This window comes from Phascolarctos cinereus, unplaced genomic scaffold (genome assembly GCF_003287225.1).
Source record: "Phascolarctos cinereus isolate Bilbo 61053 unplaced genomic scaffold, phaCin_HiC Scaffold_9;HRSCAF=440, whole genome shotgun sequence".
NCBI lineage: Eukaryota > Metazoa > Chordata > Mammalia > Diprotodontia > Phascolarctidae > Phascolarctos > Phascolarctos cinereus.
Window position 1 is genome coordinate 24,886,713 of NW_027556402.1, and position 25,804 is coordinate 24,912,516.

The following is a 25,804-nucleotide window of genomic DNA, read 5'->3' on the forward strand; positions in this document are numbered from 1 at the left end:
ATCAGTTATTGAACTGACCTGAAAGAAAAAAGGAGTATGAAAGCCTATCTTCCGCCCCTTTTCTCCTCCCCCGGGCGTTGCTTCCCCCCTTCTGAAATTTCAGTCAAAAAGTGAGCAAAGGTTCTAATAAAGTTTCCACACCTCATCCCTTTGGTCGAATTCCCTCTGGTTTGAACTTCCCTCTTCTGCCCTCCATCGGAAACAGAAGAATATTTACCCTCCAGAGGAATATCCTTTTCCAGAATCTGACTTAATAAAAGACCAATCTATGAAGGCCAAGGCTGGCAGTAACCATGTTCCGCAGAGGGAGCAGAGCATCTTCTGGCTTGGAAAGGCCTGGAGGAAGCTGCCTTGTTGTGGGGAGAGGAGCAGGGTACAGTCATAGAGGAAGAACATGAAGAAGACATTGACTTTGTGTATATGTGCCTGTCTGACCCCCGCCCCACCCACACACACACATATACACACACCTCCCCGTCACTCACCTAGGGGGAGGGGAAGGAAAGGAAGGGTAATAGGTGTACTGACCCCATTCTCTCTTCTCTGGAGGCCGAAAGGTCAGGAAAGGCCTCTCCTTCCCTACGCAGTGTTCTAACTGGGTACCCCGCTTTAAAGACCACACACACATAGGTCCAGGGACACACACGCGCACATTCGCACACAAGCGGGTGCGCGCCCACAGACACACACACACACACACACACTGACCCTTTCCAACTAGCTCACCACTCTAGGCAAACCCCTCCCGAAGCCCTCTGAAGCCCACTCCACCTCCTTCACTTCGCGTTTCTCCCAGTCTAGGAGCCAGGAGAGCTGCAGGCCCTTTCTCTTTCTCCCCCACTCTTCAGCCAGTCCGCTCTGGAGGCTCCAGATGGCGGCTTCTGTAGCTCGGCTGTCGGCCCCCAAGACGCCGCCCGGCAGCAGCCTCCAGTTGCTCCCTCCCAGCTGCTGCAGAAGAGGAAGAGGGGGCCGGGCTCCCGGGAGCAGAGAGAGGAGCAGGCGCTTGTGGAGGCTGCTGCTAGCTGGAGAAGGCAAACTGGAAGGGGAGGATGCTGCGAACATCCCTGGGGTAAGGAGAAGGGTTGACCGTAGGAGGGGGAAAGGGAGGAAAAAGGGAGGGGGGACGTAGTATAACCTTTCCCAGTCTCTCTCTGCATCTTCTTTCCAAGTCTCCAGGGACAGCTCAGTGCTCAGTCCACCTGGGGAGCCGTGGAGTAGAAACAAAGGTACCAGAAGGGGGCGCATTCCAAGCTAGGCAATAGGGCTCTTCCCTCTGGACAACAGTACCTGTGTAGCACCACCCCCAACCAGCGTCCATGAGGCATCTAGTTTGGAATGCACATTCATTCCCTCATCTCTCTCCTTTTCTTGCTCTGCCATTTTTGTAGCTTTTTTCCTTTTTGCAGCTCCCTCTTCCCTCTTTTCATCTTTTCTTTCTTCTTCAACCTTCCTTCTTTTCCTCTCCTCCCTCCTTCCTCCCTTCTTCCCTTCCTTCCTTTTTTCTTCCTCTCTCTTCTTCCCTACTTTCTTTCCTTCCTTCCTCCCTCTATCCTTTCTTTCCTACCTTCTTTCCTCCCTCCCTTCTTTCCTTCCTCCCTTCCTTCTTCCTTTTTTTCTTCCCTTCCTCCTTCCTTTCTTTCTTCCCTCCCTCCCTTACATTTTTACTCCTTTCTTCCCTCAGTTTCCTTCCTCTATCATCCCTCCCTGCCTTCTTTCCTCCCTCCCTCCCTCCATTCTTTCCTTCCTTTCTCCCTTCTTTCCTTCCTTCCTTCTTCTCTTCTTTGCTTCCTTCTTCCCTTCCTTCCTTACCCTGGACACTGTCTTTTCGTTCCCTTTCCGCTCCTATTTAACCTTCGTTAAAAACAAAATTAATAAGCTACACAAAAACTCATGTTCTTCCCTTCTTCTCCACACCAACCCTGAGAGCTCCCACGAGGCTGTCCGCTGGACCACGGATGTGGCAGCCAAATCCCGGTGTTTCCCTCCCTTACTCCCAGACAGGTTTTTGTTCTTTTTCCCCCCCCAAACAGGCACCTGAGTAACAAGGAGTCCTACCCAGGGGAGACGACTGCGAGTGAGAACCCCCAGAAAAACTACGAGAGTTTAATTTTAAATTCTCTCTGTGGAGGAGTGGCTTCATTTTGTCCATCATTTGGCACTTCGCTTGTTATGCTGTATGGGTGATAAATTCTCCAGTGTTTCGTGTTCCATCCGGTGTGTCTCGCTGGTCTCACAGTGGTATTCTTGAGGAGGTGAAATAAATCAGTGCCTTTCTCTCACTGTAAAATACAGAAAAAATTTGTTCATAATCAACCTTACACACACACACACACACACACACACGCACGCACGCACGCACGCACTCACATCACTGCCCCTACAAAAAGGCCCAAAGCTAGCTTCTCCTCTACGGTTAGCTAGCATACAACAAAGCCCAATCTAAAAGCTTCGAGGTTTCAGTAAGATCCCAGTCACTAAAGTCTGAACGTCCTAAAATAACTTGGCCCTTACTGGGCTATTTGATACCTACTATCATCAGCATAATGGCCAGATAGGAATCCACATTTTAACTCCTGTCTGGTCTGCCACGTGCTGCTCTCTCCAAGTTTCAAAGCCATTGGAGGACTAGTTCAGCAAGGACCCACCCTAAATCCCCTAATCTGCATGAATCACAATGGAGAGTGAATACCAAATGGGTCCCTGCGTCCGTCTGCCTCTTAATCCTTAACGAATTCTGAAGAGCAGCATTAGGCAATGCTCCTATTAATTCCATGCGTGAGCAAATGCGATTTCTGACCTACTACATTTATTTTCTGGGTGTTTCCTTAAGAGTTTGGACTGCTTAGAGGAATGTTCAAAGGCAGAAAGAAAACTGTGATAGGGGATCTGTGGCACATGCGTGCAATGTGATGAAAAAACTTCTGTTATGGAATCAAATAACTCAGAGAGTGTGCAATTCTTGACCCCTGGAGGGGGTTGAGGGACTTTGGGAGGAGCGGGACAAGGAGCTGGGGAGTGAGGATGGAGAATGGTTCTCCTCCAACATATCAGACATCTAGAAGGCTCTAAGATTTTCTACAGTCATAATTTCAAAGGCTTCGGGGAAAATTGGCCTAATTTGGGGACTGGCCGGCGGTGACGTTTCTTGGTAGCCTTGGCAGGCCTGAGATCGCCCACCCACCTCGAGGAGGAAGCCCAGGCTTCCAGCTTTCTGCCTGTCCTGGGTAATGCCTAATGATCAACAAGGGGCTGTTTATCGCACTTGAGATTTCATTATCGTGTCATTAACTTAATCATTTCTTCATTTTATTCAAAACAGTCTTCCTGTTCCTCATAATCGTAATTTGCGTCATTGCTTTTTATTTTTATTAATTAGGAGACTGAAAAAGATAACGGAGGCTCGGGACAATAAATTAGCTCTCTGAGCAAACGAAGAGCCAGACTTGTTTAAGGAATGTTTGCATGAGTGGGGGCACTGAGTACAGAGAGGGAGGCATGAAGGCTCCATGATAAAAAGTATGTGTCCAGCATAGGGCACAGCGCCCAGCACACTAGCCTGACGTTAGGATCGCCCTAGAGCCACTACAGGCTAGGGTTAGTCCCTAGTTACCAGGTACTGTTTTCTGTAGTCCTACGTTGCCCCCCTTCCCCCAAAACAAACAACCCCACACACACACACACAGTAAACACACAAAACCCATCTTCGTGCTTGGACTCGTTAGCAGACTAGGTCCCCGCTATCTGACGGTTAGGCTTCCAAGCCAATAACTGGACAGAATTTACATCAGTTTCCCTTTTACTGTTTGAGCCTCTGCCTCCCTTCCAAAAAGGGTAGGCGCAACCCCCTTCAGTGGCCCGCCACACACGCAAAGAGGGACAGGAAGGTCCTGCAACAGTTTGACTCCGTGGAATCGATCAAGTCTCCAGACTGCGAATACAGAACACTTTGCCCCTTTCCATGGTTTTGACTCAACGTCTTTATCTTTCAATTGAAAACCAATTAAAGGTTTCCATAAATCTGCTAGCACCCCTTTTATCTGGAGACCTCTGATGCATGCTATATTGCCCTCAGACGCCTCTTCCTTTTTTTGTTTTACAATTGTTGTATCAATATAATGCTTCCTTTCTTTCCCTGTCTCTATAGATACAGATACACAAGGCAAGCTAAAGGGTTCGAGCGCTATTCAGAGCTTCTCATTTGTCCTGCAGCCCTAACAGTAGCGCCCTTTCTCTTCTGGCTGCTTTTCCCTTCTTCGGGAGCAGCAGTTAGCGCAGAAGCAGATGGCTACTGATTGGGAGAGCTTTGTGGCCTTAATGCTGAATACTTTATGGAAAAGGGCTTTATCATGCTTCGTTGGGCAGAGGAACAACGGGAAGAGATTTATGGCGAGTAAAAATAAATCTTTTTGAAAGTTGCAACTCCTTCTCACTCGTTGTTAACTTTGCCCCGTACTGAAATCCTGGGGAAAAGATTTCCGTTTATCCAGCAATATATAGTGGGAGCGTTAAAAGAATATGGAGTGAAAGAAGGAAATTAAAGTGCTCCTCCGAATCTAACTGGGGGCGGGGGCTGGATTTATCGTCATGAATCAAGTTTTTGTGACGAGATGGGTTTCCCAGTTGCACAGAAATATTAACGTATCTTTTCCAAAGATGTTAGCTTACTTATGAAAAGAATACAGTATAACTGTGCTGGCATTGCACTTGGCAGATATGAAAATAACTGGCAATGTAGCCATTTAAAACCTAAGACGGGGAGGTGAGATGAAGAATTGCAGATTATATTGAGAATACATTCAAGCTATCCGTATTTGAACTGGTGTGTTCAGAGTAATCAGAAACATTGGACTTAGGATTCTTCATCTGCAGTTTGAGCTGCCAAGAGTAATTTCATTAGGTTTACTCTTTCACTGGTAGTCCTTTCCTTTAAATAGTTCTCCTGTCCCCTCTCCTAAAAAAAAAAAAAAAGCCTCTCTCTTACCTTTACTTCTCAGCTCTCAGTTCCACGGCTACTGCCCCGATTTGCAACCTATCACCAATAGAGTCCCCTGCATCTCCTGACTCATTGGCACCTGCTGTGTTTCTGAAGACTTGCCAGTGGTTGAGACATTCTAGCAGCTGTGTGCCAACACCTACACACGTTCATGCATATATTGACACAGAAAGAAACATATGCACATTCAAAGACATACAGCTATCCCTATATATAAAGAAACAAAGGAACATGCTGATCTTGCAAAGACACACTTGGAGGATCACAACCTCCTTTCTCCACCCTCACCCCCCTAAAAAAAGGAAACATAAATTAACACATGTATGTGTTTTCTCTTGTATTCCTTCTCACCCTTACTCTCCCACTCATCACTTCTTAAACCTAAAAATTACATACTTAAATCCTCACCCTCACCTCTCCTATTCTCTAATTCCTGTCCTTTTGCCCCTTTTTCCAGAATGGGTTGAGATGACAGATTGGAGAGACAAGTGTGGTTTCCAAAAATCGCACATAAATCTCCTTTCATTCTTCCCTCCCCTTCCATTCCCCACTCTCCTCCCTGATTTGAAAGTGTCCTTTGTCCACGCTTCTCTCAGGAGAGGAGAAAAAGCAAAGAATGTGAGGGATGAGGTGGAAAGAGAAGGGAAAATGGAATCCTATTGTTTTATCTCTGTTCTGTGGAATTTCCCAGAGGGAGAGAACAGATTCCCCACCCTGGACAGGGGAAGACTTTTCTTTACTGTACTGTAGATATGCAGAATGGCAATCACTGGGTTAGGTCTCCCTCCTGGAACACAGCTGGTCTTCATTTCTCCCAAATAAGTCTTTCTTTGTTGTTGTTACTATTACCTCTTGCAATACTGAGTATAACTAAGTGTAGCCTGAATCCATAACATGTTGGAAATGTAGAGAGGAGAGGCAAAAATAAAAAATATCCTTGCAAGTAATGCAAGAAGGTAGAGTAAGCAATGACACAGAATAGTTCCCTCAGATAATTTCCCTTCTACTTGGCTTCATCCAGGGTGTCAGACAGTTAAGGGGATGAAGGGGAAGGGGAGGACAGTTAAGGAGTTAGAACAAGGAAAATAATATCCACTTCTTTATCCTTCACTTTTCAACATATATTTTCTCTTATTAATTAGTTGTCCAATTTCTCTCTTCATGGAAAACTTCCAATCCCATTACTGCTTAGATCCATCCTCTGACGTCTACACAAATTCTGTCTACAAAACAGGAACTACTCTTTTTCATTCTTTTTTATACTCATCTAGTCCAATGTTTCCAGCAAAAGTACATTTTGAACTTTTTTTTTTAAAGATCATGAGTTTATTTCATGTCATTCTTATTTTTCTAAGTCCAGTTATTGGTTAACTTCTGGCTTTCCTGAAATGTCTGCCTGGAAAAGTTTGTCCAGGAACTGTTCCAGTTCCCCCCCCCTTTGGAACATGATTCCTTAGAAGGGGGTGAAATCAAAGGCCTTGTTTCCATTAGTATCAAATTCCAGTTAACCAAACTTACATATATGTCTAAGCACACAGGCACCTTATGAAATCTACATGTATTTGCATAACTTTCGTGCATGTCGAAAAAGGTATTCTCTAGATCCTAAAACTACCCTGGGGCTTCTTCTGATTGGGACCAAAGAACACTTGTTCTCACTCCATAATTTCCCCAAAGAGAAAAAGGTTTGGCAGTCTTCTGCCAGGCAACTCTCAGAATCATTTGCTAGGCCATTTAAGACTTGCACATCAGTCCTCCCATGCTCACCAAAAGAAGATATCAGCTAACAGCCTTAGACTTGGTGTTGGAGCTAACTAAAAAAATTAAAAGAATAAGTCAAATTCTCTTCCCCACAGAGGGAAAAAAACATTTCTTTCAAACTGTCTTCCATTGCTACTCTTTCTTCTCATTCTGCCCCAAGTTTGTCTGGTAAATATATTGAGATTCAGGGAAATGCTTAAAATCGCACTAGTCATATGCATTTTTGTTAGAGAGAAGCATTCATAATATTTGAAGAATTGATTTATCATGTTTTTTTTTCTCATCTCATATTAGCCTCTTTCTCCTGACTCTGACTTCAAGATATTGAAGTTTTGTTCGATTTGTTCTGTTTTTGTTGTTTTGGTCAGAACTTCTTGTTGCTGAAGACTTATAATAGTCTCAGAATCCTTGGACTGGGGCAGATGAAATCCCACAGCTGTACCATAGTACAGGATTAAAAGAAATTGATTTCTCAGAAAAGGGATATTGATGTGATAAGGATGGCAGGGTTAAAGAACATTGTTTTTCTGTTCTTTTTTTTTTTGGCGGGGGGGAGCCTAGGGTTTATTGGCCTTGAAATCTGTACCACTAACTGCCACATAAAGAGATCTTTGCCTTAGGCCTGGGTATTTGCTGACCTTGACTAGGGCACTATGAGTGTTGGAGATGACTGGGAGGGCAATAACCATGAGACAGTAAATAGTAGGGGTCAGAACCCAGAACTCTAAGGTTCCAGGCCACTATTAGAACCAACTACTCAGTCACTTTTCTCAGGAGTGAAAGTGCTAATTTTCTGGGCAAAAATGTCTATCATAAGCAGAGGAAAGATAAGATGGGCATTGGCATATACCTTGACTGGCTTCAGGACACAGGTTCATCTGCCCTCACACCTGAGTCTGACTCAGAGCCATGCTGATGTAGACAGCATAATCAGCTCCATTCCTCAGGAGGTTAGCCTTTGTGATGTTTTTCAGGCCTCCTTTGAGGATGATCATGCCTGTGTGTTTGGCAAGGATGTCCTGAGCATTCATGAGTTGAATGCTCTCTACAATATCCTGCACCAGCCAAAGGTTCTTATATGAATGGAAAATCACATTCCCCAAGAGAGCTTTCTGTTAGAGCTTGGCCTAGCACTGGGAGGCTGTTCCTCTCTGTTCATTAATACAGACTCAGGATTGTTGATTTTCTTCTCACTTATGTAATCATCTTCAGTGGTGTTCACCTCACCCTTCTGGGTTTTGCTCCAGAACATCTGCTCCAGAATTGGCATCAGTCAGCCCTCAGACCTGTAACAACAATCATTGGGGACAAGCAGGGTTGTACTCTTGCTAATGCCATTTTACCTCAGGTGCTACCCCTTCAGGATAAATTCACCCTGATATCGGGGTGCCATGCACCTGTCCCACCTATAAGGCGGGAGGAGTAGTCTTCTATACCCTAGCCTCCAATATGCAGCAATTGCCTTCATGTTGTGTTGCAGCAGATAGCAAAGAGTCTCTCTAACACCAGAGCTGATGAGTTTTGAAGTACAGCACAGCAAGATAGTGCAGCCGTTTGGTTGCTGCTGGCTCAGGTCTTCAGGGTTCTTCTTCTCCTCCCCTAGAGGCACTTCTTAATCGCAGAGCAAAAGATAGACACAAAAGTGCCACCATCATCTAGGCTGTACTTAAAGTAATAGCCCTGAACCTGGTTGACCCTGTGGGCGGTGCTGAGTTGCGACTTAGGACAGCAGTCAGAGCTTCCCAGAACAGTTATGGATTGTGTGATGGTGTTTTTCTATTCAACTTGGAAGGTTACTAGGATACAGTAGTCTTCAGTTAATGGTAACCTAGAAGTGAGCAGATGTTAGTACTCAATCAAGGGACTGAGAAAGGTAATTACCTGAAGTCTATAGGTCAGAATGTCCCTGAGTGCTTTTCTTTTTAAGACTTTAGTTCTCTGCAAGTGTGTGTGTGTGTGCGTGTGCACCTGTGTCTGTGTGTGTCTGTGTGTCTGTGTTTGTGTGTATATGACTAGGGTTATATGTTGGTAGAAGATGCATGCAATTTTTTGTCATCTTCCTTGCATGTGGCCTTGTAAGCTTAGTCTTAAATATGTGGCTAGTGACTACTTGCTTATCTCCAAATTCCACAGGGGTCCATATAAAGGAGCAGAACCTAGGGACTGGACCTGGGACTTAATTAGTATAGGAGACTCCCAGAGAAGAAAATTCACCCCACTAATTCAGGGGTTTGCCTAGAAAAGTGAGAAGTTAAATGAATAGCTCAATGTCACATAGTTAATATAGATATAGATACAGTTATAGATATGTACATATCTACCTATATCTATTTTTTTCAAAGGGAGAACTTGAACCTAGCTTTTTTTGACTCAACTTTCCATCTACATCCACATTCAATGGCATCTGGATGTCTCTTGCTTTGAATAATAACCCACAAACATATTAAGTCCCCACCAATTACCATGCACTGTGCTATGTGTTGGGCTTACTGAAGTTCCATACTACAGCTGGGAGAAAGGGGACAGGGAAAATACAGTAGATGCCTGGCTGGAAGTCTTTTAAAGAAACAAGAAGGACTGATTTTTTTTTTCATACCAATGAATTCCCTTAATTTTTGACATACTTCTTTGGAGACTCTCAGCCTATAAATATCTCCTTTAAACGAAGAGAGAGAAACTCAGTGACTGGCTTCTAATAGTCCTAACTCTATAGGTTTATGTTCATTTCTTTGTCGGCAGGCCCTCATTTCATTCCACTCTTTTCTGTCAGATGTGCTCACCAGCTTAGTAGAATGCCATTTATCCAGTATTAGTAGTACCTCCAACAATTTTACTTGAGACTGTGCGTTAAGTGGTAGGAGGCACCTTATGCCCCCCAAGAAAAGTGAGAGGCTAAGAATATGTAGAAAAACCTGGTTTTAGGAATATATTTTAGTAATAGAGTTCCTCTCTTGATAAATTCCCTTCTTCCTGCTTACAATATCCAAACCCTTCTCCAACAATGCACAGGGCAAGCTTATATGTCACAAGTACTTCTTAGGGAGAGGTATTTATAGTTACATATATAGTCATTTAAAGTCACAAGAAAGTAAAATGATAGTCTTAAGGGCCCCTCAGTACCAAAAGATGGCTATTTCTGGACACTCCACCAATAGATCTACCCACTCTTGGTCCGCTTTCTAGGACAAATGGAAATCTCTAAATAAATAGGTAAAATGTGTTCATTTCTGAGGCTTTTCTCAACCTTATACTCTAATGGATTCTTTTAACTACAGAATGAGTGAGCAGGAGCTCTGTGTGTGTGTGTGCATATGCGTGCATGTGTGTGTGTGTGTGTGTGTGTGTGTGTGTGTATGGACGTGTGTATGTTCTTGGGTATTTTCTGTCTTACTACAAAGGAGAACTCCCCCTTCCCTTATCCATGGAATCACAGAATTTGAGTCAGAAACAACCTTAGTGCACATTTGTATCATGATGCTAACCCATCATTGTGAGTAATTTATCAGTAATTTATCAGTAATTTTAAACCAAGTCCCATATCATTCTGTAAAACTCACCTCTCCTTTGCGATTGTATTTCACATTTAAATAACTCATGTGGCAATCCATTTTTCCCCAAGGATATGAAAAAATCAAGGCTCAGAGAGGACAAGTGATTTGAACATGGTCACATGCCTAGCAAATACCAGAGGTGGAATCTGATCCCCAGTCTTTCCAGACTTCAGAGGTACTCACCTATTCAATTACCTCTTAGTGATATCCCCAGCTCACACCTATATCTCCCCCTTTCCTTTCTTGATAGCCTGATAATTGGATTTATTTGGCAGGTTATTTTTATCACCCTTTTTAAAAAAGCAAAAACAAACAGACAACACCCCCCCCAAAAAAAAACCCCTCAACTGTGCAAGTCCATGAAATTACACGTAACTGGTAATCATGGAGGGAGCTTTGCAAACACTCAATCAGTTTAATGTGAAATGTGAGCAGTTTTAAAGCCATAGGTAATGCAGTTTGGAATTAAATGTAAATATCCTCTCAGGTCTCTCAGGTAGAAATGGTCTCTATTTTGGTTACTATTTGCTATCCTCACAGATTTCCTCCCTCTCCTCAACCCCCAGTCCCTTTATTTGTCACAATTACTATCATTCTTCAAATGTCTTTCTCCTCAGGGGAGGGGGGGCGGAGCAGGGAATTCAGGCAGGGATCCCAGAGGCTGCTTTCAAGAAAAGAAGTCACATGCCTGTGTGCCCTCTACCTAGAGCCCTTCTCCTAGAAGGGAAAAGCTTTCTTATGAGCTCCCAATCAGTCTAGTTTAACACAGTATAATTCCATGTTTCAGAGGGCTTATGGATTGAGTATAGAAGTATCCACAAGTGTTCATCAGTTTCTTAGTGTATATATATATATATCAAGGAGGCCCTAAACTGGGAATAGGGGCAGGAAGGAGCTGCTAGGCCACATCTAGGGCCACTGATGACCTCTTTGCATTGTCTTATCCCCAACTTGTCTTATCTTAACTTGATTTCCAGAGGGTCAATATGGGAGTTTGCCATGCTAGCTGTGATCTACCCTTTCTTTCCAATCCCTATGCTACCTTTTCCTGGTACACGCAGAACTATGAGGCTTATCAAAGCAAGAAGCAGTAAGGGATTCACTCCTGCAGAGTGACTTCCTATATTTTATTCTTACCATGGAAGAAAAGTGATAGGGGCTGGAGGACATGCTATCCAGAAGAATTGTCTAATCTTAGATTGATTTCACTCCTGTGTTTGAAATTAAGTAGAGGTATTTCTTGTCTTCAATCTGCCTGAGGGAAGGGGTCTGTACTGGGGATCTGAAAGGGATCACCCCCCTCTTCAGCTGAGGCCAGGGAGTTGTGGGAGATAGGAGAATAAATCAGTAATCCTAGCCTCCAAAATCTGCATTCATTTATTCATTCCTCCAATGAGCGTTTATTAAGACGTTATTGTTTGTAAGGTACTATACTAGATGCTGGTGATAGAGATACAATAAATGAATCAGTCCTTGTCTCCCATTCTACCATAGGAAACAACACATACACAGATAGGTCAATACTCGATACATACAAAGATAATACAAATAAATAGGAAGAAGGAAGGAAACAATCATTAATTAAGTTCCTATGATGTGCTAGGCACATAATCTCATTTGATCCTCATAACAGCTCTAGGAGGTTGGTGCTGTTACCCTCATTTTACAGTTGAGGAAACTGAGGCAGACTGAAGTTAAGTGACTTGCCTAGGGTCACTTAATAAGTGCATAAGCCAAAATTTAAACTCAGATCTTCCTTACTACAGGTTCAGGGCTCTATCCACTGTGCCACCTTGATTGCCGCAGTACCACAGCAGTAGAAAGGATAGAAAAAAAACCTTGTAGGAGCTAGCACTTAAGATGGCTGTTGAAGTGAGCTAGGATTCCAGATGGAGGAGCTGAAGAGGGAATATTCCAATGTATAGAGGACATCCTGGCAAACATAAGAAGACAGAATGGAATTTAATGTAAAAAGGGAAGCGCAAGTAGACCCATTTGTCTGGAAATACACTGATAAAGGGTACAAGAAGGAGTGTGTAATAAGTCTGGAAGGATAGACTGAAGCTGGACTGAGACAAATGCTTAAAGACAGACAGAGATGAATGGAGTGGTGAGTGGTCAGCTCTGTGCTTTAGGAATATAACTTTACCCCCCTCTAGCAGCTGTGTGAAGAATAGAGGGAAGCGATTGGAGTCATGTAGACAAGGGCAATTAGGAGATTATGAAAATAGTCCAGGCAAGAGTTGTTGAAGGCCTGGGCTAAGGTGGAAGGGGGACTGGAGAGAACTAGATTGGAGAGATGGATTGGAGTGATGTTGTGAAGGTCAAATTGATGAGGGGTCCAGGATATAAACCTATGTGACTAGAAGAATTACGAAGTTAGAAAAGGGGTAAGTTTGAGATGAGATGTCTGATAGACAGTTCATAGGATCATAGATTTAGAAGATCATGAACTCCAATCCTTTCACTTTGCAGATGAGGTAACTGAGCAGCAGAAATTTTAAATGACTTGACCAAAGTAATGGAAGGTAGTAAGTGGTACTGCTAATGTCAGAGGTGGGATGTGAGTCCAAGTCTGTCCAAATGCTGGGATCCAGAATATTTTTCATTCTGTCTTTCTCGAAATCTGAATTTAATGCATAGGAAAGAGGCTAGACTTATGGCTTAAGACTGTTTTTGAGCAAATGATGCTATAATTTACAGATTTTAATTGGGAGATTTCTGCTTGTGACCCTGGGATTTAGCCTGACAAGATCCATGGAAGGTGAATTTCTGGGTTGCAGCAGCTGCAACAAGGAACTCATTCCCCTGGCATCAATCTTCCTGATTTCTCATGGAAAAATGTTGAACACGCTTTTAAACATCTCACCTACTAAAATTAACTTTTGGGTTTTAGATTTAAAGCTTTAAAACTGGAAGGAAGAGCCATCTACTCAAATACTCTCATTTTATTCATGAAGAAACCAAGGCTTGCAGAAGTAAAAAGTGACTGGCCCCAGCTTACACAGGTAACACAAGAAAGAAGAAGCAGAGTCATGATTTAGACCCAGGTTTTCTACTTCCGCAGCCATCCCTCTTTCCACTTCATCCATCTGCCTCTTCCTAAGATTTCATAAAATCTTACCTAGAATTGTTAAACACCCAAATAATAGTGTCCTCACCCCTCAAAAAAAAAAGACAAAGGTGAACTTCAGGTTGAAAGATTCTTTTAAAATAATACTGATGTGCTCTTATTTTCATCCCACTACACTTCTTAAGCCTCACAGAGGAAGATCTGACGGTGCTTTGAATTAAGACCTCAACCCTTTTTCTGCTGGCTCACTACATCAAAGGACTCTAGTGACTTAGCCAAGTTGGTCACCTCATACACAGCAATGGGAGATGTTTCCAGGGTCACTTGCCATCCTGAGCACTCCCAAGAAGTTCACAGAATCCTCTCTTGTTTTTCCTCCTTTCACATTTGTCTGATCAAGTTTATTCTTGGAAATGTGCCCCATCCCCCTAGTTCCAATGAAGGAAAGCAATTTGTCATTTACTGTCAGTTAAAGCACAAGTAGAATTCTTTTTCCTTCTCTTCCCTCTTTCTTTCACTTGCTCCTTCTTGCCATCCACCTCAGTCTGGAAAGGAAAAGGCATGAAGTTAGCTCCATCCTCATTCCACCTTTCTTTCTCGTTCCTTCCAGGTTGCTTCTGGAAAAGAAAGCCAAAACCTTTGGAAACCAATTCCCTGTTTGTAAGGAGTAGAGGTGATCCTGGAGGGGAGAGGAAGGTAATTTTTTTCAGTGTAGGCATCCTGTAGGGTTTCTATGAAGATCGTCCCACAAGAGTTCATCTTTTATGAACAAGACTGATTTCTTTTCCCCAATACTTATACCAGCTGAGCACAAGAATTCCCACTCTAGTAATCTTAAAACAGTTTTCTCTACTGTTCCTTCTCTCCCTTCCTCTTTTCCCCTTTTTTCAACTTTTCTCCTTCCCTTTGTCCCACTTCAGCAGATTTTTCAACTTATCTTTCTACTTATCCTTTCCAAAAGAAGGCATTAGAAGTAGAATATCCGCTTATCTTTTCAATATCTGGGAAAATCTTTACAGAAATATACACAGGGAATATCCCTCATCCTTGTTCGCTGTTATCCCTTTAACATTTTAATTGGAAATAAAATATCAGGGAAAAGAACCCCAAATATATGCATAAACCTATTGTTCCGTGAGAATTAGATGAAACTATTGACTGAGGTGTGCTTTATAGTCGCTTTTGAGGCTGAATAAATGCACATAAATGTCTTAACAGTGCTTTTAGTATCAGTGAATTTCTATAATTAATAATGTCAGGGCAATTTCAAGTTGGTTTATGTACCGTGCTGTCCCTTAAATTTTGAGAGAAATAAAAATAATTTGTAGATTTTCTTCCCCCCATCCCATTAATGATATTCATTTAGACAATTTATACCACAAAGCAAGAACTGTGCCATTTGAAATACTGAAAGTCTTTCAGGCAGAAATTACTGTCTAAATTTTACATACTCCCATATTTTTAATGTTATGTCAATCTCCTTAATTCAGGTGACAGGTTTGGTGGAATTGGATAAAATAGGTGTCGAAAGTCTACTTAACTCTATTCAAACTAGCACAGTGAAGGCAGGGGGGAAAAAAGATCTGTAAAGGACAAAATAAAGCTTTCTTTTCCTCCACGATGTTCAAAGCCATAGCTTTCCCAAGTTTTTTTGTTTGGAAGGAGAGAGAAAGAGTAAATACCTGGTTTATGTTTTTCCCCATAGAATTAGCAAGAACCCTTTTTGCACTATGTGCAGCCTGAAGAATATGTACAGATAGGGGCATATTTGAAACATGTAACTGATTGACTTGTTAAGGAAAAGACAAGAAGTCCCATTGCTAAAAGATTCATTTATCTTCTTCCTTAAGAAACTTAATTCTGCAGCTATGGTATTCATTGAAGTATTTTCAAGTGGAATCTGTAGAAAAAGTGCCACCTTGATTTGCAATTTTTTTTAGAAGGTCTAGCTCCCCACTCATTAAGTAATTGTACTAGGGCGCAGTTCTCAATCTTTCTGTCCCTAAAAACAAACAAACAAATAAATAAATCAGTGCAATTTAGGACACTCTATACCTTCATTTAACCCACCTGCAATTTCCTGAAAGAGCCTCTGCTGATGTTTGTGAGTCTCCTTTCCCTTATTTCTCCCTTCTTCATCAACCCTCTTCTCTTCCTCACTATTTTCTCATCTACCTGTTTATCTTAATATTTCTGTTCAGACCTAAAGGTTTTCCTGGATTTTCTGCTAAAGTCCTTTAAAATATTATTTTCTTTTGTCTTACTTCTATCAACACCCCCCCCCCAAAGAAACACCTTGGTTTGGACAACAGAGTGCTTTTAATGATTTGTTCCCCTTCTGATTGCTCTTTTAGTCTTTTGGTATTAAATGAATGTTAACAGTACAAAGGATATGAAAGAAACACATCTTTGAAATAAATGGTAAAAGGAAACCTTGGTGGCTCTTCTATAAGGTTCTGTTTGTATCAATCTTGTACTCTCTACCTCTCAGGGATTTGACAGGAAAGCTCTTTGAAAAACTTTCATTGATTTAGAGCAGGAAAGATTGGTCAAAATCATCATTATTATTTCTCAACAGGATGGGTCCTGATCAGTTCAATGAGAAAATATGGGGGATAGGGGTATATGCATTGCTGGGTGCCTTTAATTTCTCTTTAGGAAAGGATGGAGATACTACCAGAAAAGGAGTAGGCATGAGATGAGATGGGAGACACAAATGAGGTGGAAAGAAGAATGTGGGTTTTCAAGTAGTTCAAGAAAGCTTTCTTTAAAGGGGAGGAAATTTAAGACTTTAGGGAGTGTCCTCTGTGCTGCTCTCTCTGGCCTTTGCCACTTTCTGATTTGTAACTCAAATGGAACAGAATGACCACAGAGTCTTTCGTTCGAGGAGAGAAGCTTCCCAGCTCAGTTCCCCTGCAGCACAAAGATGCTGTCTGAACAGAATCAGTCCTGGCCTTGGTAAGCAGATGACTTGGAGCGGGGTGGGGGGGGGAGGAGAGAAGAAATGGGAAATTAGGAAAAGGGAGGCAAAAGGAGGAGAGATCAGGTAATGATCTCTCTTCTACCACATTCTATCAGTCTCCATCATTTCTCTTCAGAAGAAATCCTTTTTTTTTCATCCAAGAGGAGATGAGTTTAATGCCACTCTGACCCAGAAAACTGCCCATGTGTTCAGCTTCAGAGAGAGTCCTAGCAATGCCAGAGAGAGGGACCGAACTAGCACCCTATACAAATCTTCCTCTTAACTGCTTCTTTTCAAGTTTCCGTCCCTATCTCTATTTGCAACTCTATTTTATCAGTGCATATGTATTTGATGCATCTGCACAGTGTATACATTTCATTGACTTCAATGAAATTGACCTATCCTTTCTCTCTGCCACCATCCCCAACAATTACAGGAGAATGGGTTGAACTGAGTGCGACTAAAGGAATGTATTTTGCCCTTAAGTTCTCTACCCAGTCCAAATGACTTGAAAATCTGCCAGTACATGGTCAATTTGAACCAAATATTCTTGCTAGGTGAGAATCTTAAGTGGATTTTTTTTTTTGTAGAGTGTTATAAATGTTGTAGAATGGAGTTATAATATGTGGTCTCCTGAAATTATATGGATAATTGCTGTATGTCTTCATGACTTTTGGCCATAGGCACAATGCTTAAGGAGACCAATTTTATATCAACCAAGTAGCCTATTTTCCTTTAATAGAAGGCTGGAATAGAGAAAGCTTTCAGCCTCTCTCAATAACAGTAAAACTGTGTTGAAGGACAGATTCCATCAGTCCACTTTAAGACTCTTCCAGCACACCACCACCACCACCACCCCAAAGCTATAGGACATGACATTGGAAGGAGGAGGTAGAGAGCAGGTAAGGTGCTCCTGAGATTCCCCATGTGGCTTCTTTTTAGGAATTCAAAGGCCTGGAGAAGCACAGCAGTCTGTGAGCCTTTGAATTAAACTCCTTTTCCCACCCCCCACAGACTTTCAAAGAGTCCATACTACCTTTCAGGAATTCCCAGCTTGACTTCGCAGGGAGTTCTCTCAGTTGATGTTAAGGGCTGGGGGTGGGGGTGGGGTGGGAGCTAGTAATCTGAAGATTTCGTCAATCACTTGAGATCTCTTGCTCTACCCACCTAGAGGAGAGGATGAGCGTCCTTACAAATCCTATTATTCCCACCCCGCTCTCCTTGCAAAGCTTCAGGAATTGTTCCTCTTACCCTCCTGCTCCTCTGGCATAACCCTGTTCTTTCCTCTTCTGTCACCACCCTCAGCGGGTCTGGAAAAGAGGTCCAGAGGCTATGGAAAAGTTGACCTACTGTGTTTTTTTGTTTGTTTTTTAAGTTTATTCCTCCCTCTGAAAATTCGGGACAGTGGATATCTGAGGAATCCTGAGAGAAGAAGTTGGCATTCTTCCTTTTCCTTCCCCAAACCCTAACGTAGCTAGCCTCAGTCAGTGATTTGGGAGCAATTTTGGGCTAACCCAACCCACTCACTCCCTTTCCCTACCCGTCACCCGAGGCCGCCTGTTTCAGATACCCTTGGTGGTACTCTCATCATCTCTGCTGCGGGAGCTTTTTAAGTGCCAACGGGAATACCAATAACCTACTGACACTTTCGACTCCCCTTCCAATTTATTTTTTGGTGATGGTTTTGGTGGGAAGGGTCATTTCCCATAAAATTAATTTATTTCTCTCCTCCTTTCCCTCCCCTCTCCCTCTCCCCCCCAACCCAAAATGATGAAGCTTTGGGAAGAGATGGAATCTAAACACCCACAAGAGGCTTTTCAACTCCTGAAGGGAAGTGCTGGACCTCCAGGTAGCTAGCAGAGCTGGGAGGCGGAAAAAGGAGAGGGGACAACCACAGGGAGAACAGCGCCGAGTAAAGAGTTAAAGGGAGGGGACATGGGCTGTCACGCGTCATTGGGCAGATTATGTGCAGCAAACAAAAAGTGTGTGTCTGTGTGCCAGTCAGTCACTGCATCGGGTCCATCTGTACAACTCTCTCTCTCTCTCTCTCTCTCTCTCTCTCTCTCTCTCTCTCTCTCTCTCTCTCTCTCTCTCTCTCTCTCTCTCTCTCTCTCTCTCTTCCTCCTCCTTTTTTCTCCTCCTTTTCTCTTTTTCTCTCCCCCTTTCGCTTTACAAGGCACACAGGACAGGAAAAGCATCGCCTCCTGACATGGAAATACAATAGATACTTAGGGGTAGGGGGAGACGAGAGTCGATTTTATCCTTTATCCTTTTCGGGTATCCTTGGTTTGGGGATTATATTCTGACCTTATTCCTGGTAAGTCCATTCACGTTGGTGGTGGTTGTCCGTGCTTCTGTGTGTTGGGGTGGGGGGGGTAGACGAGGGGACACAGTAGGAGTGGGTGGGGGAAGTATTTTGTTCCTCCAAATTTCAAGCACTGTAGGGTGGGGATGAGCTGGGGACCTACAACACCAATACGTTTTATACAAAAGGGAGAAAGGGGAAAGAAGCGGTTTGCCACCGAGGTGGTGATTTGGCAACCGGCAGACAATGCCAGGGCCGGTTGAAGAGAAGGGATGGAACCCGACTGCCTTGGAGCGGTTGGCTTTCTCTGCATGGATCTGGTTCCCAGAAAGAGGCTCCGAGAAGGGGGGAAAAAGAGAGAGAGAGAGATCGGAGCGGAGCAGGTTTTTGAGATCTTAATTCATCAGTGGCATAGGGAAGAGTAAGGAAGCTGGCAGGTTGGCGAGCAGGCGGGCAGGCAAGCCCTCTGCTCTTGTCTGCTCTCTTCAGCATACCCACTAGCGGGTTATTGTGATGATTCTGGGCTTGGGGCTTGGCGGGCGGGCGGCGAGATGATTAGCCCGGGTGTTCAGGGGATCCTTTCCCCGTATTGTTAGGTAAAACTGCATTTTAATGACTGCGTCCCTGCTGTTGCCCGAAGTGACGGGGCGACCTCCAGCACAATGAAAGGCTTCTGGGAATGGGACTTGCTAAAAAGAGAGAAAAATTCGAGGTTAAAACGTTGAATTGAAGCAAAATGAAAGGAGAGAATAGAAGTAGGCTTTTTAAGAACAAAAAAAGTTGTGGAGTTGTTTTTTTTAAATTACATTAATTTGTAACCAGATCTCAAAAAACCATAGAGAAATGACGGAGGAAAGAGCTATTGTCCATTTAAAAAAGGAACTTTCTCTTTTAAGGATTCCCCTCCCTATATTTTTCCTGTGGTGGAGGTAACAGTAAAGCAAATGTTAAAAAAAAAAAAAAAAGCAAACCAAATCAAACTTTCAGTCACGGTTGTTAACTACAGGGAAAGGGGGAAAAAAATACATATATATATATATATATATATATATATATATATATATATGTATGTATGTATGTATATATAATCTCCAAACCAAATTGTGAAGTTAATTGGTTAATGAATACTAAGAGGAAATGGACATTAATAATATTAATTCCTAATCAGTGGTTTCTCAGGAGAGAATTAGCCCCCATATCTTCTGCTACTGACATTACAGATATCACTGAGATAATAATTAGGGAAGTGCCAGGTCCAAGGAACCTAAGAACCGCCGAGTATGATAACAATAAAGCAGCACTACTCCAATAGATCTTTAAGATTCAAAACTACCTTTTTCATTTTTCAATGTTTCCAAGATTTCCCTTTTTAAAAATTTTACCTCATTTTATTTTGGCGTGTTCAGAGGGAGAGGGGAGAAATGTTCATATATGACAGCTTAATAGAGAGCTCTCTATCAGTGACTGATTTAAAAGCTCCTAACAGCTGGAGAGCCCACCCTTAAGAGCACAACCGACTTAGAGTTCGACCCAGCCCCCACTCCCACCCCCGCACATCTTTAAAAAAAAAAAAGTGTCCTGTCTGGGGAAGTGAACATTCACAACTCATTGCACAAATTGTATTCCTAGGCTGGGATACTTTGTGTTTGTCTTGTACCTGCACACTTCACAAGTCACATTTGACTGAATCTATCCCCTTGTATAACAAGGTAACTGGGATTCACCCTCATCCATAAATAAGCGTGTCGAGGTAAAAAATAATTACCTCTGCTTGCTGCTTTTAATTAAAGTCTCGGAGGGAAAGTGCTGGATTATGGTAATGAGCAGACATACGTTCCCTCTTGTAGACTAGGCTAAAGGTTAGCTGACATGAAATCAGTGACATTGACAGTCCACTTGAAATCCATTTGCCATGCTCCTCCGCCACAGCCTGTTCTCCAACACTGGATCTCTTTTTGGAATAAAAAGATCAGGTCTCTGGCCCCAGACTTCAAGAAGGACCGAAGGCATACGCCTTCCCTTAACCACTAGAAGTTTTTCTTACTTTGAGAGAATCAATAGGCTATATTAAAATTACGTTACTCAACTCTTATTCTCAACTTCACTTACCTTTTGCTCTGTGTAAGTTAATGTAAATATGACTATTTCTTCCTATGTCCGTCCCTGCACCGCTTCCCTCCTCTCCACCCCCACCCCTTTGCCACTTCAGTTCACATGTTGAAATTCGAAAGTCTCAATTTACTTGAATACATCAAAGTACAACAGGCTTCACTCAAAGGAAACACTTTTTAATTTTATTTTTTAAACAACAGCACCATAAAAGTAGTAGTGGAATCAGATTCTAAGATGTAAGTGGCTATACATTGATTCACGTAGATAACTTTGTGTAACTTTTCTTTTTCTCCTGCTATGCATGTGTCTTAAGCGATGGAGGATACCGGTGTCCAAAGGGGCGTCTGGGATGGAGATGCCAAGGCTGTTCAGCAGTGTCTGACGGATATTTTTACCAGCGTTTACACCACCTGCGACATCCCAGAAAACGCGATATTCGGTCCCTGCGTTCTAAGCCACACTTCCTTGTACGACAGTATAGCTTTTATAGCTCTCAAGTCCACGGACAAGAGAACAGTTCCTTATATATTCCGGGTAAGATTTGACTGCTATTTGATGCATGCATTGGCAATGAGCTGTTAAGCAGGGGCTAAGGAAAGATTTATACCCCTGCCCCTCCCTTAACGTATCAACTCAGCGGGGCCTGTAGTAGCAGTATCTATCCATGCTAAAGTGAAATATTCTTTGCCTTCGTCCTACCTCCCTATCACGTGAAAGTTCTGATAATAAAATATCCAACAACTGATTCAATTATCCATTTCACTTTGAATGTAGAATTGGCTGAGTATTTTCTATTGTTGAGAGGTTTCCTACATGCTGGGACCATTTGTATGTACAGTAATTCTTTTTACCTTTCACTTGGTAACTTCCGAAGTGTCTCTCTCCCCTCAAAAGAAACACCACCACCACCACCAACCACCACCACCACCACCACCACCACCCACACACGTATACTTCTTGGACCTAATGCTCCAAAGGAGATGGACTGGCTGCTGAACAGAGTTTTAAAAGCAGCTTGAATGCTACAGACTTATAACAACCTTTTCCCAACAACAGACAAATCTGGAGGTCATGGGATTTAGAGCTTCAAGGAATCTTCCAGGTCTTTTTGGCCAACTTTTCATTTTACAGATGAGGACACTCAGAACGGTGATGTGGCTTTGCTCCTTCACACAGGGAGTTGATTGTGAACTAAGTTCCTGGCTCCAGATCTGTGGTACACACCTCACTTGGGGTCTAGGCCTATCCTAGGCCCATTTCTTTATCAAACAAAGTACAAATCGCAGAAATTGAAGTCGGGAAAGAACTAATTGAATTAGCCCCTAAATCTTAAACTTAAAAGATAAGTTGTTGGGTTTTTTTGCAGTAAAATTGATTATATAATATTTAAGTTAAATATATAGTGAAACAATGACTTAAAGATTTACTGAAGTTGTTCAATATGCTTTCTGTGAGTCACAAAAATTTGTGCGGGAGAGGGTTTGGATCAAATGCTTGCGAGCCTGAGGGGCAGCGCGTGAGTTCAGTGCACCTGGCCTAGGCTGTGGGGTTGAGGGGAGCAGGTTGGACGCTGCTGACCGACTGCTCGGGGTACATTTAATGCAGGTGGACACGTCAGCAGCAAACGGCTCGTCAGAAGGTCTGATGTGGCTTCGCCTGGTTCAGTCAGCCAGAGATAAAGAAGAGCAGAACCTGGAAGCCTACATCAAAAACGGCCAGTTATTTTACCGATCCCTTCGAAGGATTGCCAAAGACGAGGAGTTGCTTGTCTGGTATGGGAAAGACCTGACTGACCTTCTTTTGCTCTGCTCTTCTAGATCCCACAGCAAAATGAATGGTAGGTTGTCAGTCTACCTAAATCATTGGCCCCTTTGGAGCCTTGGGGAGAGAAACTGGAGGGAGGAGGGAGTCCGTCAACCTTGGAACTCACTTCAGAGCAGCCCACGGCCTCGAAAATGAAGGCTTTTTTGGAAGGTCTGATGTAAGTCCCCAGTGCGAAGTAGCTCTGAATGAAGGTAGGCTGCAGGTGAGGAAGGCTGGCCACGAAGTAGACATTGTAACTTAATTGCTGAATTAAATACTAACTGGGAAGGAAGAGTTAGGCTGGAAGTGGTGTAATCTGATTAGTTTACAGACCTTACTCTCCAGAACCTTAAAAGAGGCATGCGGATATGTGCAAGGGTTAGGACTGCCAGACTGGCACGGGGTGACAAGAGTAACAGCTTCTCTGTGTGTGTGCACATGTGTGTCTGCTTGCTACAGGGTCTCCCCCTTACACATGCCTGGACTGCAGCCAGCGTTTCCAGTTCGAGTTCCCCTACGTGGCGCACCTGCGCTTCCGCTGCCCCAAGAGACTGCACAGCGCTGACACCAGCTCCCATAACGAGCAGGACGGAGGAGGCTGCACAAAGGAACACAGCGGAGGAGGTGGAGGCTGCGGCGACAGCGGCGGAGGCGGCGGCGGTGGCGGCAGCGGCAGCGTGGCCAAGGACCCACAGCAGCAGGAGGCTACTTTGGGACCCGGACCCAAGTATTGCAAACCACCTACCATTGCCATCCACCACTACCAGGCATCCCAGGACAGCAGCAACCCCTCTGCGCCGGGCGCGGGAAGCGGCGTCAAGCCGTCTACGGATTTCCACAACCTTGCCCGAGAGCTGGAAAACTCCCGTGGGGGCCGCAGCTGCTCTCCTCCCCGAAGTCTAGGCAGCCGAGTCAACAGCAGTGGCAGCAGCCACCAGGAGGTGGAGCTGAGCCCGAACAGCAACACCACCTGCGCTCTGCACCCCGCCACACCGAGCGGGGGGAGTGGGGGTGGTGGCGGTGGCGGCGGAGGCGGCAGCAGCATCAAATCGAAGAGAAAATATCCAGAGGAGCTAGAGGAAGGCAGCCGAGGCGGGGTGGTACTGGTGGGGGGCCGAGGCCGCTTTGCTGAGCGGCCCCAGCCGGCCTCCAAGGAGGACCTAGTGTGCACCCCGCAGCAGCAGTACCGCACGACGGGTAGCTACTTCAGCCTAGAGGAAAACGGCCGCCTCTTCGCCCCACCCAGTCCGGAGACTGGCGAGGCCAAGCGCAGCGCCTTCGTGGAGGTGAAAAAGGCCTCTAGGGCCGTCGGGGGAACCTCGGGGCTCCTGCAGGAGGAGGAGGAGGCAGCTGACGGGGCTACGAGCGCCGGAGAGGACAAGGATCTTGGAGCGGGAGCCGGCGGCTTGGCCAGCAATACTTCTTCCCCCGCATCTTCCTCCTCTTCTTCGCCGTCGGGCCCGGAGAAGCTCCTGGGAGCTCGGCCCGGGGGCCCGCTGTCCGCCCGTCTGGATGGAGCCAGCCCGGCCCGGGGCAGCGCCTTCACCACGGTGCCACAGCTCGTCGGTGGCAGCGGGAGCGCGGGCGGAGGAGGATCGGGCACCAGCGCAGGGACCGGCCAGGGCGCGGTCCCCGACGAACGTAAAAGCGCCTTCTCACAACCCGCGCGCACCTTCTCCCAAATGCCTCCCCTAGTTTTGGGCCAGAAGCTGGCCTCGTTGGAGCCATGCCATCCGGGGGACGGCGTGGGCCCCACCAGACTGTACCCTGCAGACCCTCTAGCAGTGAAACTTCAGAGCGCGGCTGCGGACCTCAATGGGGCCCGCGCGCCGCTGCAGAATGGCGGTGGACTTCCCAAACAGAGCCCCTTCTTGTACGCCACTACCTTCTGGCCCAAGAGCTCGGCGGCCGCGGCGGCCGCCGCCGCAGCTGCCGCCGGACCCCTGCAGCTGCAGCTGCCTTCGGCGCTCACGCTGCTGCCTCCATCCTTCACGTCTCTCTGCCTGCCCGCACAGAACTGGTGCGCCAAGTGCAACGCCTCCTTCCGCATGACTTCCGACCTGGTGTACCATATGCGGTCACACCACAAAAAGGAGTATGCGATGGAGCCCCTGGTGAAGAGACGGCGAGAGGAGAAACTCAAGTGCCCCATTTGCAACGAATCCTTCAGGGAGCGCCACCACTTATCAAGGCACATGACCTCGCATAATTGAAATGGAATGGAAGAACCAGTCAGTCAGCGGGATCTCTACGCACATGAGGAAAACCAGCTGCAGGAATGAAACTCACCCCCCCCCCAATCTTCTGCCTCACCTCTTTCCCAGACACACTCTCTCACACACGCACACAGTGTAGGGCAAAAGGGCCACCAAATGGGACTCAGAGACATGATTTGCCATTACTTGCACAAACATCACACCCGGAAATAGACATCTGAGTCGGAGAGGGTGGTGGGTTTTTATTCGGGGGTTTGTTTTGTTTTTGTGGGTTTTTTTAATGCACGCATTTTCACTCCCCCAAAATACATTTTTAAAATGTCATATATTGCAACATATTGATGCATTTGTCATACGTTTCTACTTAAATTATTAAGCACTTACACGATTTAGATGTAATAATTATATGGAAGGGCAAATTTTTATTTTAGATATAAAGTGCACAGAGAAGAATGCAAGGCTTCTGCGTTACGCGATTACAGTTTGTGTTCTTACAAAGCAAACAAGCAAAAAACCAATTGGAAAAATGGGGAGGGGGGATTGGTTTAAGTTTCCAGGGGGAAGTGCATGTGTCATGAAATAGTTACAGGACTTCCATGAAGAATGTCATCGATTCTGTAAATATGTATTTCCTTTTAATACAAAGTGTAATTTTGTGCCAGTGAAACGAAGTATGCATAGTTATGTGTTTTTTTCCCCCCTTCCAAAGATTTATCAAACTTTATAGTTTATCTCGGTATGTTGGATGCTTTGACAATAAATGACTATTTTCTTCAAAGCACTTGGGTGTGGCTAAGTACTCATTTGGAAAGTGCTTCTGTTCTGTTTGTGGAGTCTGGTTACTGAGATTTAAGAGGGTAAAATACCCACATTCGTTACAGCTGCAGTTTGGAGTGGATGAGGATGAAGGAAAAAGCGGGGAAGTAAAAACGAAGAAGAAAATCCAGGAATAACGGAAGTTGCATTTTCCCTCCCCATTAACAACGTGTTAAGTGGCGGCAAACGTGCAGGAACAGGTAGACAGATCC

The 25,804-nt window shown here is 44.4% G+C and overlaps 1 protein-coding gene across 2 annotated transcripts; it reads left to right on the plus strand.

The window, feature by feature from the left end:
* Window positions 1–421: 421 nt before the first annotated feature.
* On the plus strand, window positions 422–25,557 carry PRDM8 (PR/SET domain 8). Of its 2 annotated transcripts, none has more exons than XM_020988360.2 (4): window positions 422–1,069; window positions 21,071–21,291; window positions 22,363–22,594; window positions 23,020–25,557. In XM_020988360.2, the coding sequence occupies exons 2-4, from the start codon at window positions 21,073–21,075 to the stop codon at window positions 24,771–24,773; spliced, it is 2,205 nt and encodes a 734-aa protein (XP_020844019.1). In that variant the 5' UTR covers window positions 422–1,069; window positions 21,071–21,072; the 3' UTR covers window positions 24,774–25,557. The 2 variants fall into 2 exon arrangements, with proteins under 2 accessions (XP_020844019.1, XP_020844018.1); XM_020988359.2 differs by lacking the exon at window positions 422–1,069 and adding an exon at window positions 18,367–18,657.
* Window positions 25,558–25,804: the final 247 nt, after the last annotated feature.

Excerpts from the sequence above, each read along its gene's own strand:
- PRDM8 (XM_020988360.2), top strand. The coding sequence starts at position 21,073 with ATGGAGGATACCGGTGTCCAAAGGGGCGTCTGGGATGGAGATGCCAAG. Across the intron at positions 21,292-22,362 it reads CAGTTCCTTATATATTCCGG|GTGGACACGTCAGCAGCAAA; the intron begins GTAAGATTTGAC and ends CATTTAATGCAG. Across the intron at positions 22,595-23,019 it reads ATCCCACAGCAAAATGAATG|GGTCTCCCCCTTACACATGC; the intron begins GTAGGTTGTCAG and ends TGCTTGCTACAG.